This window comes from Onychomys torridus, chromosome 8, assembly GCF_903995425.1.
Source record: "Onychomys torridus chromosome 8, mOncTor1.1, whole genome shotgun sequence".
NCBI lineage: Eukaryota > Metazoa > Chordata > Mammalia > Rodentia > Cricetidae > Onychomys > Onychomys torridus.
In genome coordinates this window covers 56,105,203-56,119,796 of record NC_050450.1, presented here as the reverse complement: position 1 = coordinate 56,119,796, position 14,594 = coordinate 56,105,203, and the positions used below count along the sequence as shown (strand labels likewise).

Here is a 14,594-nt window from a genome sequence, read left to right as displayed (position 1 = left end):
CCAGGTGACTCTCATGCCGCTCTGCTATGCCACCCCATCCATCCTGCACCAGGTGAGAGGGGTCACCAGTTTCAGTCTGGAGGACCCTGTCCAGTCAGATCACCTGTCTTTTTCCTCTGGGATAAAATTGCTCAGCATAGATCCCTTGAAACCTGTGTGGATAAGCATTTTGGGAGGCATCTTTTCTGCTGTATTTACCTGGGATTTAAAAATTTTTTTTTTTACTTTTTTGAAATTAAAATATTATTCTATCATTTGTCCCCTTTTAGTCTTCCAAATAATGTATTATGTAATTATGTATACCGCCTTGCTCTCTCAAATTCATGGCATCTTTTTCTTTAATTATGTGTGTGTACATACATATATCCCTAAACACGTAAATACAACCTGCTCAGTCTGTATAATGTTAAGTATATATATATATGATTTCAGACCTGATCACTTGGTATTAGATGGTGGGGGCAAGGGGTCTTCCCTAGGAAAGTCGATTGCTTCTGATCTCAGCTTTCCTTGGTTGCTTGCAGTCTTTGTCTGGGTTTGGGGCCCTGTGAGAGTTCCTTGCTCCATGTTAGCATGTCTCTTGGTGTTCTTATTCAGGTCTTGTTCAGGCAGCCATGTGGTTGAGACTTCATGGCTTTAGCTTCCCTGACATTTCTAGGAGACACACTCTCACAGAAGACTTCCTGTCTCCTGGCTCTTACAGTCTTCCCATCCCCTCTTCCTCAATGTTCCCCAAGCCTTCAGTGCAGAAGATGCTTTGTGGATGTGCCAGTGGAGGCTGGCTATCACATGGTCACTTTTTCTCTGCAGCTTGATCTTTGTGGTTTTCTAGATTGGTCTCTGTCTATTACAAAGAGAAGTTTCTTAAACGAAAACTTATGAGAGCAACTTATGTATGGGTCTAAGAATAACTTTTGAGAATGCAGTTAGGAGTTACGTTGGCTTGGTAAAGTGATGGTAGAAGGTTCTCCATACAGGGTACCATAGACCATCACCAACTCCTTTATTTAGAGGGGCACATGTTCTAGCTTCCTAAAAGAGGGCAATGGAAGTGTGGCATTATGAGTCACTGCATATTTTAAAATGCCTTTACTGCTCCCCTTGACTGGCAGCCTGGTTGGACATAGAATTCTAGCTTGATGGTTATTGTCTCATAGTCTTTGGAGAGGGATGCGCCACAGAGAATGGAGGTGAGGAATATTTGGAGATGGAGCCAGCCAGTTTCCTTTTCTTTGTCTGGGATCTAACTTGCTTTCTGGAAGATTTTAGGTCCTTTATCACTGGTGCCCTGGAATTTCCTAGGCTGCCCCTCTGTATTGGTCTTTTCACAGGACTCAGGAGGCACTGTGCTTGCTCTTCAGTTCTGGAAATTGCCTTGTATTTTTTTTAATTGAAAAACATCTTTAAATTGATAACAACATAAAGAGAGACTCTTAAGTTTTTACTCTGTCACCCATTTTTAAGCACAAGAGTTGAATACTGTGTATACAATTCTGTAGCTGTTTTTTTTTTTTTTAACCTAGTAATTTAGCTTGGAGGTTTCCATACTGGTATATGGAGGATTAGGGCATACACTGCTCATTCTTTGACTTTGCAGTATTGCTTCTATAATCTTTGACATGGGTCATTTCCTACATGACAAGCTTATGATAGAGTGAAATCTCAGAATGGAGATAGCTAGGTAGCTAGTGTGCATGTGCTCATGTGTTCACATCAAAACCAGGGCCTTAAGCATTGTAGGCAGGCACCTTACCATTAAACAAGATCCCCCCCGCCAGCCCTGGGTCTGCATTTTGACAAATGCTGTGACACTGCCCAGAAGAAGGGGGTTGTAGGACTTTGTCTTCCTACCAGCAGTAAGTGTTTACTTCTGGCTGCTAAGATAGCTCAGTGGCTGAAAGGGATTGCAACCAGTTCTTACCACCTGAGTTCAATCCCCATACGGTAAAAGAGAATTCCTCAAGTTGTCCTCTAACCTTGACATGTGTGCTGTGGTACAGGTGTGTCTACATGCACACATTAAAAAAAAAATTAAAAAAATTAAAGTGTAAAGCTGGGCAGTGGTGGCACACGCCTTTAATCCCATAACTCAGGAGGCAGAGGCAGGCGGATCTCTGTGAGTTGGAGACCAGCTTGATCTACAGAGCAAGTTCCAGGACAGCCAGAGCTGTTATACAGAGAAACCCTCTCTTGGAGGGAGGGAGGGAGGGAGAGAGAGAGAGAGAGATTGAGAATATACTCCCCTGTAGGAGAGCTTACCACAGCCTGCACAGAGACACCTTTCAAGTTTTACCAGTCAAATGAGGAGATGACATCTCAGCTTTAGCCTCGTCCATATTGGAGAACCTTGTGTGCCTAGTCTGTGAATGTCCTGTCCATGTCCTTGACTGTTTCCCACATGGCTGTTGTTAGCAGTCTCCTGTAGCATCTGTCCCAACAGTGCATTAGGTTGCTTGTCTTGCAGAAGGCTTACATTTTGTTATTCTAGGTAGCCAAATGGTCAGTCATTTCTTTTATGACTTCTGGATTTTGAGGTGTGGCCAGAAAGCCCTTTTCACTGTAGGGCTATGAATTGTTTTTCCTATGTTATCTCCCAGTGCTTTTGAAGTTTTAGATTTTCACATTTAAGTCTGTGATCTGAAGTTTCTTGATGCCCCCCATTCCCTCACCTCCATGTATCAATTGCTACAAGACCACTTAATTCCATGATGCTACATTTTTGTGTTTGGGTCTATTTCTGGTCTTTGGATTTTTCTCCTCTCAGTTGTCCAAAAAGTCCCAACCTGTGGATGCTTCCTTGGTCTCCTGATGACTGACCACACCCTGAAGCCACTAGGGGGCCACAGCCATCACACAGTTCATCAGCACAGACAAAGAACACGTTGGAGCACCCAAGAGTTTCAGGAACCATTTTACCTAGTCACAGTGGCCAACTCCAGGTCTTACGTTGAGGAATAAAAACATCACCTAGTGTACTTTTCAAAATGGCTGTTCTATGGAGACTGGTAGAATGCAATGCGATTGAGAATTTCAGTTCGAGGTGGTTTCTGATCCTCAAGTGAGAGTTCCCACTTGGTGCTGACAAAGCAGTCTAGACGTATTTTGGAGTACCGTTAGTAAGGATGGCTTTAGGATGGGGTGTGGCAGGAGGGAAAGAAGAACAAAGGTGAACTTGTGGGTGTTGAGCTGGGATGAGTGTAAAGGTCAGTAAACCAGGGCCCATGGGACCTGTCCAGCCCAGAGCCTGGGTTTGTATAATCCATACATTTAAAAGGTTGTGTTTCTGTCTTTTTTAAAATAACATTTTAAAGGTGGCAGCAAGAAAAGTAAGACATAGATGTAGCCACATGTGTCCTGGTAGGCCTATGGTATTTGCTGGTCTGACCAATCACGAAAAGATGGCTAACTTCAGGACCAGTGGGTTCTGATGCTGCGCACTGGGCTTGAGGGCCAGGTGCAGGGTATTTGTAGCTGGTTGGAGGTAGTTGGAATCATGTTTCATCTTTCTGTAAACGTTGGGCTCCAGTCCTTAGGTAGGAAAAGGTATACCAGAGTCCCAACCAGGAGTCTCATTTTCTCTTCCATGGCCATTTAGAGATGGGTGAGCCATGGGTGACATTACTGCCTGGCCTTGTAACATGAGGCTCAGTGTTAGGGATGACTGCCTGATAGGATGGCAGTGTGAGCACTCACTTTCCAGGGAGCACTCCTGAGCACGATCCTGCTAGTTGTGAAACTGCTGTCTTCTTCTGGTGTCAAAGAAATCAGTTCTAGCTAAAAACAGGCATTTTTTGTCATCCTGCTTTAAGAATGTCCATTTTTGAGTTCTGCTGGAGGGGAGCATCTTCATGCCTTGGGGCTCTAAGCATTGGGGTTTGAACCTTTACAGCCTATTGCCGGAACTCTCTGGATGGCCAGTGGTACAGCTATGATGACAGCACGGTGGAGCCCCTTCGAGAGGATGAGGTCAACACCAGGGGGGCTTACATCCTCTTCTATCAGAAGCGGAACAGCATCCCTCCCTGGTCAGCCAGCAGCTCCATGAGAGGTGTGTGCCAGAGCTCATGGGGCGTGGGGTTTGGAGGTCACATTAAGAGTTGGGATGCTCTGGGCCAGTGAGGTGGCTCAGTTGTAAGGATGCTTGCCACCAAGCCTTGGCAACTTGAGTTTGATCCTTGGAACCTTTTCCTGCAAGTTCTCCTCTGACCTCCACACATGTGCTATGGCACACATGACACACACACACACACACACACACACACACACACACACACACACTCTTCTCTCTCTCTCTCTCTCTCTCTCTCTCTCTCTCTCTCTCTCTCTCTCTCTCTCTCTCTCTCTGTCTCTCTCAGTGGTTTGTTTTGGGAAGGAATTGGAATGCTCACTTGAGCATCTAGGAAGGTGAACAAGGATCAAAAAAACTCTGTCTGCCAGTGTGAAATGGGAGTTTTCTATGCCCTTAGCCAGTTGCCCATATCAAGAAATAGGGAAACAGTACAGTTTTTAAAAAATATGGGGCAGCTGATGCATGTGGGAGTCTCATATTGAGCCACAAGTGATTAAGTGTGGGCCACGTAAACCTGTGTTACTACTGCTAGGAAAGGAGAGGCAGGTAAAAGCACAAGACCTCTCTAGAAAATGTACCTGCCTGGTGGCTTCCCAGAAATTGATTTATGAGCTTCCAAACTGAAAGTACAGGGGAAAACTTGTAACACTATTATGTGACTTGAACCGCACTAGAAAATAACCATCCTTATTTTGGGGACAAAAGAGCATTACAGAAATTCATCAGGACTGGAGAGATGGCCCCATGGGTAAGAGCACTTGCTGTGTAAGCATGAGATTTGATTTTAGAAAGAAAGCCAGGCATGCCTACCTATGTTCCTCTGATCCCAGCACTGTCAGCAATGGAGAAAGGAGGAGCTAGCCTACCTCCAGGTTCACTAATTCACTCTGCTTAAAGGAATAAGGAGGAGAGTGATGGATCAGGGCACTCAATGGCTTCCCCTGGAGGAGAGTGAGGGATCCTGCTTGCCTGTTTCAAATAACCGACAGAGGTTAATATTAATTATAAATGCTCAGCCAATAGCCCAGGCTTATTGTTAGCTAACCCCTACATTTATGCTAACCCATATTTCTTGTCTATGCTTTGCCATGTGGTCCATGGCTTATTATCTTGTTTTAAACATCTTGCCTCCTCTGTGTCTGGCTGGCCTCTCTTCCAACTCCCCCCTTTTCCTTCCCAGCATTCTCAGTTTGGCTCTCCTGCCTAACCTTATTCTGTTCAGCTATTGGCCAGTCAGTTTCTTTATTGAACCGATCACAGTGATATATATTCACACAGTATATAGGAATATTCTACATTTCTTCCTTTTTGTCTAATTAAAAAGGAAGGTTTTAACTTTAGCACAGTAAAATTACATACAACAAAAACAGTTATCAAGTAAGAATTACAGTTACAATATCTAGTTCATTTGAATTTGGCAAAAATAGAGAAAATATTCTATTATCTATTTTATCTTTGTGATTCTAAAGTTTTATACTGATTTATCTTTCATCATATCATTTAAGGAGAACTTTACCTGACTATCTAGTTTTCAATTCTGTCAAAGACCCCAGAAGGATGAAATGTTACCTAATGACAGGGACATCAGGCTTCCTGGACAGTCACCCTAAGTTCCTCTGTAATCTTGGGGCATCTATCTTTGGCCTATAAGTCTAGAATGTCTGACAGACTTTTCTCTGAAGCAGGGCATTTTGAAGGATTGTCCTACTTTGTCTTGGCAAAGTCTGGCAGTCGCTTTCTTTTATGTCCTGCTGGTCCAGTTTGGACAGTATACTGTCCCGCAGTTGAGGCAAGGGCAGTTTCTTTGCCCAAATAGCTAGCTTTGCCAAAAAGAATGCAAACTCCATATGGAGTTTCTTCCATGCCCATTATCTTCTCTGAAATAAATTGGTGCTGCCAGGAACAGACGTGTCTCACTATCATGAAATGCATTAGGTTATAAAACATATTAAATGCCATATTTTGTAGGTCTTTGAAGTGTTTGAATGCCATCTATCTATCTAAATACATCTGTGTATGACCTTGAAAACATACCTAATATGACTAAGTTTGACTATTATAGATGACTATTAATTTGTATTTCTTAATTATACATTACATTTTTAAATGAGCTTCATGAACAAAATACCCCAAACAAGAGTAGAAATATACATACAGAATAACAAAATTAACTTTAAATTTGTATCAATATACTAAAATCCATACCAATGTAAAATATTTAAGACTAGTAGGTTTTTTCTCTTTTTTTTTTTTTTTTACTGTTATCCATAACAACTTGTAATCATTCCCCCTTAAAATGATAACAAACATCCATAACCAATATTTTGGAAATGTGGGTGTTGTTCTCTAGACTGCTTCCTGTTGTCTGGGGATACTGGTATTCTTTGGGTGAAACTTGAGAAAATTGGGATAATAATAAATTCCCAGTTAGAGTAGTCCATGAGGTTCCAGCAGCTGTGAAGTTGTTTTGGATGTAGAATTTTGAGGAGACTTTGACAGAGGCATTTTGAAATTTTGGATCATCTGAGCCATCCGTTTTCATTGATGTCTTGTCCTCTTGTGCTGAAAATACATAAACTTTTAAAGGTAACATACAAGTATGGAATATATGGTGTGCACAAGTCAGTTAAAGATGATTTTTTTGTTTTGTATTTGAGCAGGTAAAAATACACGTTACCTGTCTTGTAATTCTACTAGGTTTATCTATCTATCTATCTATTTATTTATTTATTTATTTTCTGTAGCCTGAATTTCAGGGGGTCTTCCTCAATCAAACCTGACCCATATCAATCTGGAATGAATCCACAGCCTCTCATTTCCTGTGGAAATAAATAAAAGCATAGCCTCTCCCCCAAGGCAACACGCCTTTTAGCTTCCATTTTGAAATCAAGATATTTTTAAAATATTAGGTTGGTTTAATCTAGTAGCTTTCATAATAAAATGTCTCAGTAGATACCGCTCCTTCATTAGCAGTCAAAAAAATTCAAAGACAACCCAATAACATACAGGATCCAGACTCTGTGTATTTCCCAGCTTTACTGGCTTATTATATTTTGGTATGGCTTTATACCTTTTTAAGGACTTTACTATTTTTAAACTATTTTTTAATCTATGACTATATATTACCCTTTGGCTTTTCTCTCCCAAGTTAAATGTATATTTTTAAACACACTGTAAACCGTTTTGGGTTTTTTTTTCCTATCTGGATCTGTTTTTACTGCCTATCTATAATCTTTTCTGTCAGCATGACCAAAACTAAAACCCGCCATGTGGCTTAGTTCAAGGTGTGCTGGTGGGGCTGCCCTGGCAGCACCCTCAGGCAGCAGCTGGGAGATGCATCTCTGCACCTCGCTGGCAGCTCAGGCCCTCAGGCAGCAGCTGGGAGATGCATCCCTGCAAGGCAACTGGCACGAGAGACATATAGCTAGGAAGCCATGTCTGACTCTGTTTATGTGCATTTAGAACTTTTTTTAAAAGCTTTCTCAGGCTTTATGTGGATGTATGTGGCCCTGGACATTGGGCACCATTTGTATTTCTTCCACACCTGCCAGTTTTTTAAATATTCAACAGAGGCTTAATATTCATCGTAAATGCTCAGCCAATAATAACAAGCTCAGGCTTGTTATTAGCTAACTCTTACATTTATGTTAACCATTGTTACTTATCTGTGCTTTGTCATGTGGCCCATGGCTTGTTACCTCATTTTAAACATCTTGCTTCCTCTGTATCTGGATGGCCTCTTCTCTGACTCCATTCTTCTCCTTCCCAGCATTCTGAGTTTGGCTCTCCCGCCTAACCTTATTCTGTTCAGGTACTGGCCAGTCAACTTTTTTATTATGCCAATCACAGCAACTTATATTCACACAGTGTATAGAGATATTCCACAAGGATACCCAATGGCTTCCACTTGAGGAGAGTGATGGATCAGAGTACTCATTGGCTTCCTCTGGAGGAAAATGATGGATCAGGGTACCAAATGGCTTCTCCTGGATTCTGTGAATTTGTAGACACTTACACCTGGATGTACTTTTGTGTATAACACACACACACACACACACACACACACACACACACACACACACACCACTGTAGCATGAATCTTAAATAGTCTTATTAATAAAATCAAACCCCGGCCAGTTATTGGGATGAATGCTGGAAGATCAGAGAAGCAGAACAAGCCAGAGCTACCTCACCTCGCCAGTTCCTTAGCTGGTCTTGTTTCCTCAGACTGCAAGCTTCTGTGTCCTCATCCCAATGGCTCTCAGCTGAACTGCTGCTCCAAAGCCTGAAATGCTTAACCAGCCAAATGCTAAACCAGCCAAATGCTGTTAGTTTCTGGTCTTCATACCTTATATATCTTTCTCTTTCTGCCGTCACTCCCTGGGATTAAAGGCTCGATTTCTGGGATTAAAGACGTGAGTCACCGTGCTTGGCTGTTTCCAATGTGGCCTTGAACTCACAGAGATTTGCCTGGCTCTGCCTCCCAAGTGCTGGTGTGTGCTATCACTGCCTGTCCTCATGTTTATTATTGTGGCCATCCTGTTCTCTGACCCCAGATAAGTTTATTTCAGGGAACACACAATATTTGGGGGAACACAATACCACCACAAACCACATTCACACAATACGTTCTCATTCTTTCCCTTCACTCCTCCCTTCTTCTCTTCCTCTTTTCTCTCCCTCTTTTCTTCCCTCCCTTCTACACACACACACACACACACACACACACACACACACACACACACGTATGCATGCACGCATGCATGCTAACCATATCTTTTTCTAGTCATTATTAGAAAATAGCCAGAGAAAATCAAGAGTCCTTCAGGTTTGAAACAAAGCTAACACAAGCCTGTCTTCCATTTATAAAAGGTAGATAATGAAAGAAGAATAAAACACTTAGATCCAGGCATAATGACACACGCCTATGATCTCATCACAGGGGAAACTGAGGCAGGAGAATCATGAGTTTGGGGCCATCCTGGACTATACAATAAGACCTCCAAGTAATATGCAGTTTAATAATAATAAACCTATCAGAGAAGGCCAGAGGGAAGGTATTCTTAATGCCCTCTTGAAGATTTGGCTCTCTTAAACTTGGAGTACGGTTACTATATGTTGTCCTATAAGATCTGGTGCTATAGGTCCTGGGGATAAATGCTATCCTGATTTTATCCTGGAGATAAAAGGATTACTCTGACAGTCCTTTTTCTGTGACTACTAAAATCCTGTATATCTGGCTCTGGAAAAATAAACACACTTAGGAAGCCAGAGTTGGCAGCAAGTAATTTCATGGGGAACATTTGAATGCACCAAGGAATCATCCTTCCTGTGCTCACTAAACACTGTGGTTCCGAGGATGTCTCATTGCAGGTTTCTAAGCATCATAGTTCCAAGGATGTCCCATCGCAGGAAGTCTCACCTAACACCATGGTTCTGAGGATGTCCCATTTGCAGGCTTCTCTGGACAGCCACTTTTTTTTTTTCTCAAGACAATGTTTCTCTGTGTTACAGCCTTGGCTGTCCTGGAACTCACTTTGCAGACCAGGCTGGCCTTGAACTCACAGAGATCCAATTGCCTCTGCCTCCAAGTGCTGGAATTAAAGGTGTGCGCCACCACCGCCCAGCTACTTTTGTTTCTATAGTTCCCCTTCTGGTTCTTTTAGTCCAGGGCTGAGGGACAAGAGTCATTTGGGAATCTTGGGGCTGGCCTAGAACCAGGAGTGGAAGAACTCTCTGCTCCTACCTGCGGGCTCCTTGGGGATGCACCAGGTCCAGCTCTCTCCTTTGCATCTTCTCAGGCTCCACCAGCTCCTCCTTGTCTGATCATTGGCTCATGAGGCTTGGAAGCCACAACAACAGCACAAGGGGAAGCCTGCTGTCCTGGAGCTCTGCCCCCTGCCCCTCCGTGGCCCGGGTACCCGACTCTCCGGTCTTCACCAACGGTGTCTGCCACCAGGACAAGGGTATGTGCTTAGACTGGCTGTCTTGTCTTTTCCCAAACTTCTTCATTATGAAAGTGTTGGTGCCTTCTAGGCATGAACAGAAAGAGCTGGTCCTGACAAGAGATGTGTCATCTCTTGGGGTCTTCCTAACACTCACCTGCCTCTTCTCTACCCATCCGTGGCCATCCACCCACAGACACGGTGGGCCCTTTTGACCCACAAGTTGGACATCAGTAGAATCAATCAACCAATGGATGGAAAATAGAAAAAAAAATTCACACCTGTACTAAATACGTGCAGACTTTTTTCTCAGCATCCCTTAACAATACCAACATTTACTCTGCATCAGGTATTCTAGGCAATTGACTTAAATTGGTGACTTAAAGCATACAGGAGTATAAAATACACAGGAGGGGCCGAGCAGTGGTGGCGCATGCCTGTAATCCCAGTACTTGGGAGGTAGAGGCAGGCGGATCTCTGTGAGTTCGAGGCCAGCCTGGTCTACAGAGCTAGTCCAGGACAGACTCCAAAGCTACAGAGAAACCCTGTCTCAAAAAAAAAAAAAATACACAGGAGGATGTGTGTCAGTTACATACAAATACTACAACATTTTCTATGAATGATTTGAGCATCCATGGAGCTGAGCATCTGCAGGAATTGATCCTCCACGGGCTCTGAGGGATGACTCTGCATCCCTTTTCTGTTCCCCCAGAGCTTACTACGGCATGGGGCAGACGGTAAACTAAGGCAGCAATGAGATTTAAAACAGGGACAGAGGCAAAGAGGCAAACTGTCAGGGAAGGAGAGAGCAGAGACTGGGGACAGAGGGAGGTACAGAGAGCCCTGTGGGGTACAGCAGGGGAAGTGACATTGAGTACAGTCCTAAGCAGGGACAGGGGACTCATGCTGTGCAGAAGGCTGGGAATGTGTTCATCTCGGATGCTATGAAAGACAAGCATGGCATGGTGTGAGGCGCAGAAGAAACCACAGCCTTAGAACAGAGTGAGTGAGGAGGAGGAGGGTGATGGAAGTGGATGGGACAGCTTCTGATATGCCATTTGGACTTGACCTCAAGTGCTGTGGATAGTGAGGGTGAATGTGGAGTGGGGCAGTGATCAATATGGTTTGTATGTTCAGTTTTTGCAACCTTTATTTTTATATGTGTGAGTGTTTCGCCTTCATGTTTGTCTGTGCATCACATGTGTGCAGTCCCTCAGACTAGAAGAGGGTGTCAGAGCCCCTGGGACTGAAGTTGCAAACAGTTGTGAGTCACCTAGGTAGCTACCACCCAGGTCCTCTAGAAGCACAACCTCTGCTCTTAACCACTGTGCCGTCTCTCCAGCCCTGGCTTTATATTTAAAGTCTACCCTACCTACTGCATGAAGAATCCATCCCTAGGAGTGGGCACGTGTGTCAGGTGGAAGGCCCATTAGGAGCATGTCTATGGCTGTAAGGTTTGGACAGATGTGATGAGGACCAGATGGTCAGATTGTGGATAGAACTAACAGACTTTGCTGGTGTTGGATGCAGTATATAAAAGAAGGAAATGATCCAAGATACCTTGGCCCTTGTTTAAGGTATTACTGACAAGGGGGGGATCGTTGTACAGTTCGTAGGATGGGAGGGCATTGGGTAGGAGCAGGGTCAGTTTTGAGAGGAGCCCTATAATTCAGGGCAGGTTGTTGGGGGACTCCTGCAAGGCAGTGGTAACAGCATGAGAACTAGAGGGACTGGAGATGGAGACTGGAGAACCACCAGCACAGAGATGGAAGTAAAAGCCTCAGGCTGCCTGAGCGCTCCACAGAGGTTATGAAGATGGGAAAGAGCAAAGACCACGCCTGGCAGCTATCCCGTGTAGGGCTTGAGTGAGGGTGGGGAGAGAACTGAGAAAGAGCAGCCAGGGCCAGCGGGAGCAAGCCAGGCAAGAGTCATCCCCAGGTGCCAGAAAGCATCTTTCAGAAGGAAAGGCCAACTGTGTTCAGCACTGAGGGAGGCTGAGCACCAGTCAGGCTGGAGGGCCACCAGAGACTCCCCAGGAGCCCCTGCTGTGGGTGGGAGATTTGGAAGCCCAGCTGAGGTGTGGGAAGTGATGGTGCATGCTCAGGTCATCTTGCAGTGTGGTGAGAGGCTGGTAGCTGCACAGGAAGCTGGGCTCAGGGCAGTTTCTGTTTTCCTTTGCTGGAAGAGAGCTAACAGAGCATGCTCATGTTCAGGTGACCTCTCCAAGGGAGAAACCGAGGAAAGCAGGGGACAGGATGGTTATAGAAACAAATCCTAAAACAAGAACTCAGTGTGTAGGTGTCTGTCTGTCTGTCTGTCTCTCTCTCTCTGTGTGTGTGTGTGTGTGTGTGTGTGTGTGTGTGTGTGTGTGTGTGTGAGATATGTGTAGGTGTGTCTCCTTCAGCAAAGAAAAGTGGCCAAATATTTACATTTTCACCCGGGTGTGGTGGCTCACATCTTTAATCCCAGCACTAGGGAGACAGAGGCAGGTGAATCTCTGTGAGTTCAAGGCCAACCTGGTCTGCATAGTGAGTTTCAGAACACCCAGGGCAACATAGAGAAATCCTGTCTCAAAACAAGCAAACAAACAAACAAATTTTCACAGTTCCTTTAGTTTCTAATTTAGTTTTTAATATAAAATCTTAATGGAAATGTTTTATAAACACAAATATCACAGACATAGGAACATTAAGCTAACATTTGTGATTGTGGCATCAAGATATATACATGTGATATCATATATAAGCATATTATATAAGTATATTATGAGTCCATATATATAAAACATGCAGATATTTTTACTGTACTAATGTACTATTAATAAATATGTGCACTAATCCCATGTGTACACCTGATGAATTATTATAAAGTAAACAAATTTATGTGCTAGATTAAGAAAGAGAGAGTTCTGTGTTGGAGGTGTGGCTCAGTGGCAGAGCACATGCCTAACCACACACAGGGCCCTGGGTTTAATCCCCAGCATCAAGAAAGGCAAGCAGGCAGGCAGGTAGAAAGGTAGAAAGGTAGGAAGGTTGGCTGGGTCTCGAATCCTACTTCCTCATACCTGTCTCACTCATTACTTCCTACTCTCACAGGATCTATGCCAGGTTAGTTTTACTATGTTCAGTACAAGATGGACAGGGGCCAGCTTGACACACCTGTTGGACTTTATTCCAGGCACAGTGAGTCGCTATTGGAGAGTTTGGAACAGGTCTGTCGTCAGTCTGGTTTATATTTAAAAATACATGTTTACAAAGATGAATTTTACCTGTGAAGCCATATGGCATGCAGGCTTTTTATTTGGCTTATTTTGTTTACTCGCTGTTCTTGTGAGGTGCATCTGTTATACATAGCAGTGGCTTTCTTTTTCCTTTTATTTATTTTACTTGTAAATAAAATCAACTCTGAGAATCTGAGTTCTCTGAACATAAGATAGCTTGTGTATGTGAGAGAAACATCAAAAACAAAGGCAGGGATTAGGAAAGAGTGTGCAGGATAAGGTGGAGGGACCAACCTCTGCCTTCGATAGACTCACTATGGAGTACAAGTTGCTGCAGAGCCTAGTACAGAAGTCAGCCCCAGAGAAAGCTGGCCCGCTTGTCAAAGGAAGTGTCTTGAATGACTACAGATTGTCAGTTCCTGAGATACTGGTGGATTCTTTGTAAATCTGTGCCGTTTCTCTGTGGAGCCCACACGTTGTGTTATCTCTGGATGGCGTCTGCTCCTTGGCAGATGGCACCATCTCCCTCACCAGTATTTCCCACATTGGAAGGACAGATCACATTTTATTCTAGTGTGGCTAGATTTAGGCGTTGTCTCCAGTTTGGAGTTATGATCAATGCTATCTGCTGAGTGCGCTTAATCTGGAAATCCCAACTGCTTCCACACATAAAATTTCTTGCCAATGTGATGTTACCACCAGTAGAGAATTTTATACTATGAAATCTTGTCTTGTGTACAATATTATTAGGAATATTACATAAAAATTCCCTTTATTCTTGTGCGTAAGGCATGCATGATGCATAAAAAAGAATTTTGTGTTTAGAAATGGGTCCTAGCTCTGGAAAACTACATAATTCTACCTATTCCAACATCTGAAGACATTTGAAACCTTCTGGTTCCTGCCACTCTGGATAGGGGTTACCAACCTGTGCTGCTGTGAGATTTGAACTCATGTCTTCTGCTGTACGTATGCCTGTGTTTCCGTTGAGTCCATACCTAGGGGTGGAATTGCAGGGCCATGGTGTATGTGCTCACTCGCCAGCTGCATCTTTCCTTGTACTTTAGTCACTGTTTTATCTGAGAACCTGGCACGGTTGCTGGCACACCTCAGAGTTGCAGCAGATGTTAGTGAGTGGACCAGCGTGTTGATAGAGTCTTCAAGCTGCCTCCTGGTTTATAGTTCATGAGTCAGCTCATTAGTTTACTCCCCGGCATTTGGCATTTGGGGCCTCCATTTCACCATCAGATGGAATGCTGCAGGAGTGTCTGTGTGTATCATGAACTTGTCCAAGTCCCTAGAGTTCATTCCCTTGGGATTGAATTGAATGCTATGGGTTCTGTCTTGCTTTCGCCCGGGG

General features: G+C 43.8%; 1 protein-coding gene across 2 annotated transcripts in view; it reads left to right on the top strand.

The window, feature by feature from the left end:
- The window catches only part of Usp43 (ubiquitin specific peptidase 43), a 61,892-nt gene that overhangs the window by 44,357 nt on the left and 2,941 nt on the right, over positions 1–14,594 (top strand). For both annotated transcript variants that reach the window (XM_036197062.1, XM_036197061.1), the window contains exons 13-14: positions 3,890–4,048; positions 9,871–10,035. In XM_036197062.1, the coding sequence (XP_036052955.1) occupies positions 3,890–4,048; positions 9,871–10,035 (324 nt within the window). The remainder of the gene's footprint in view (positions 1–3,889; positions 4,049–9,870; positions 10,036–14,594) is intronic.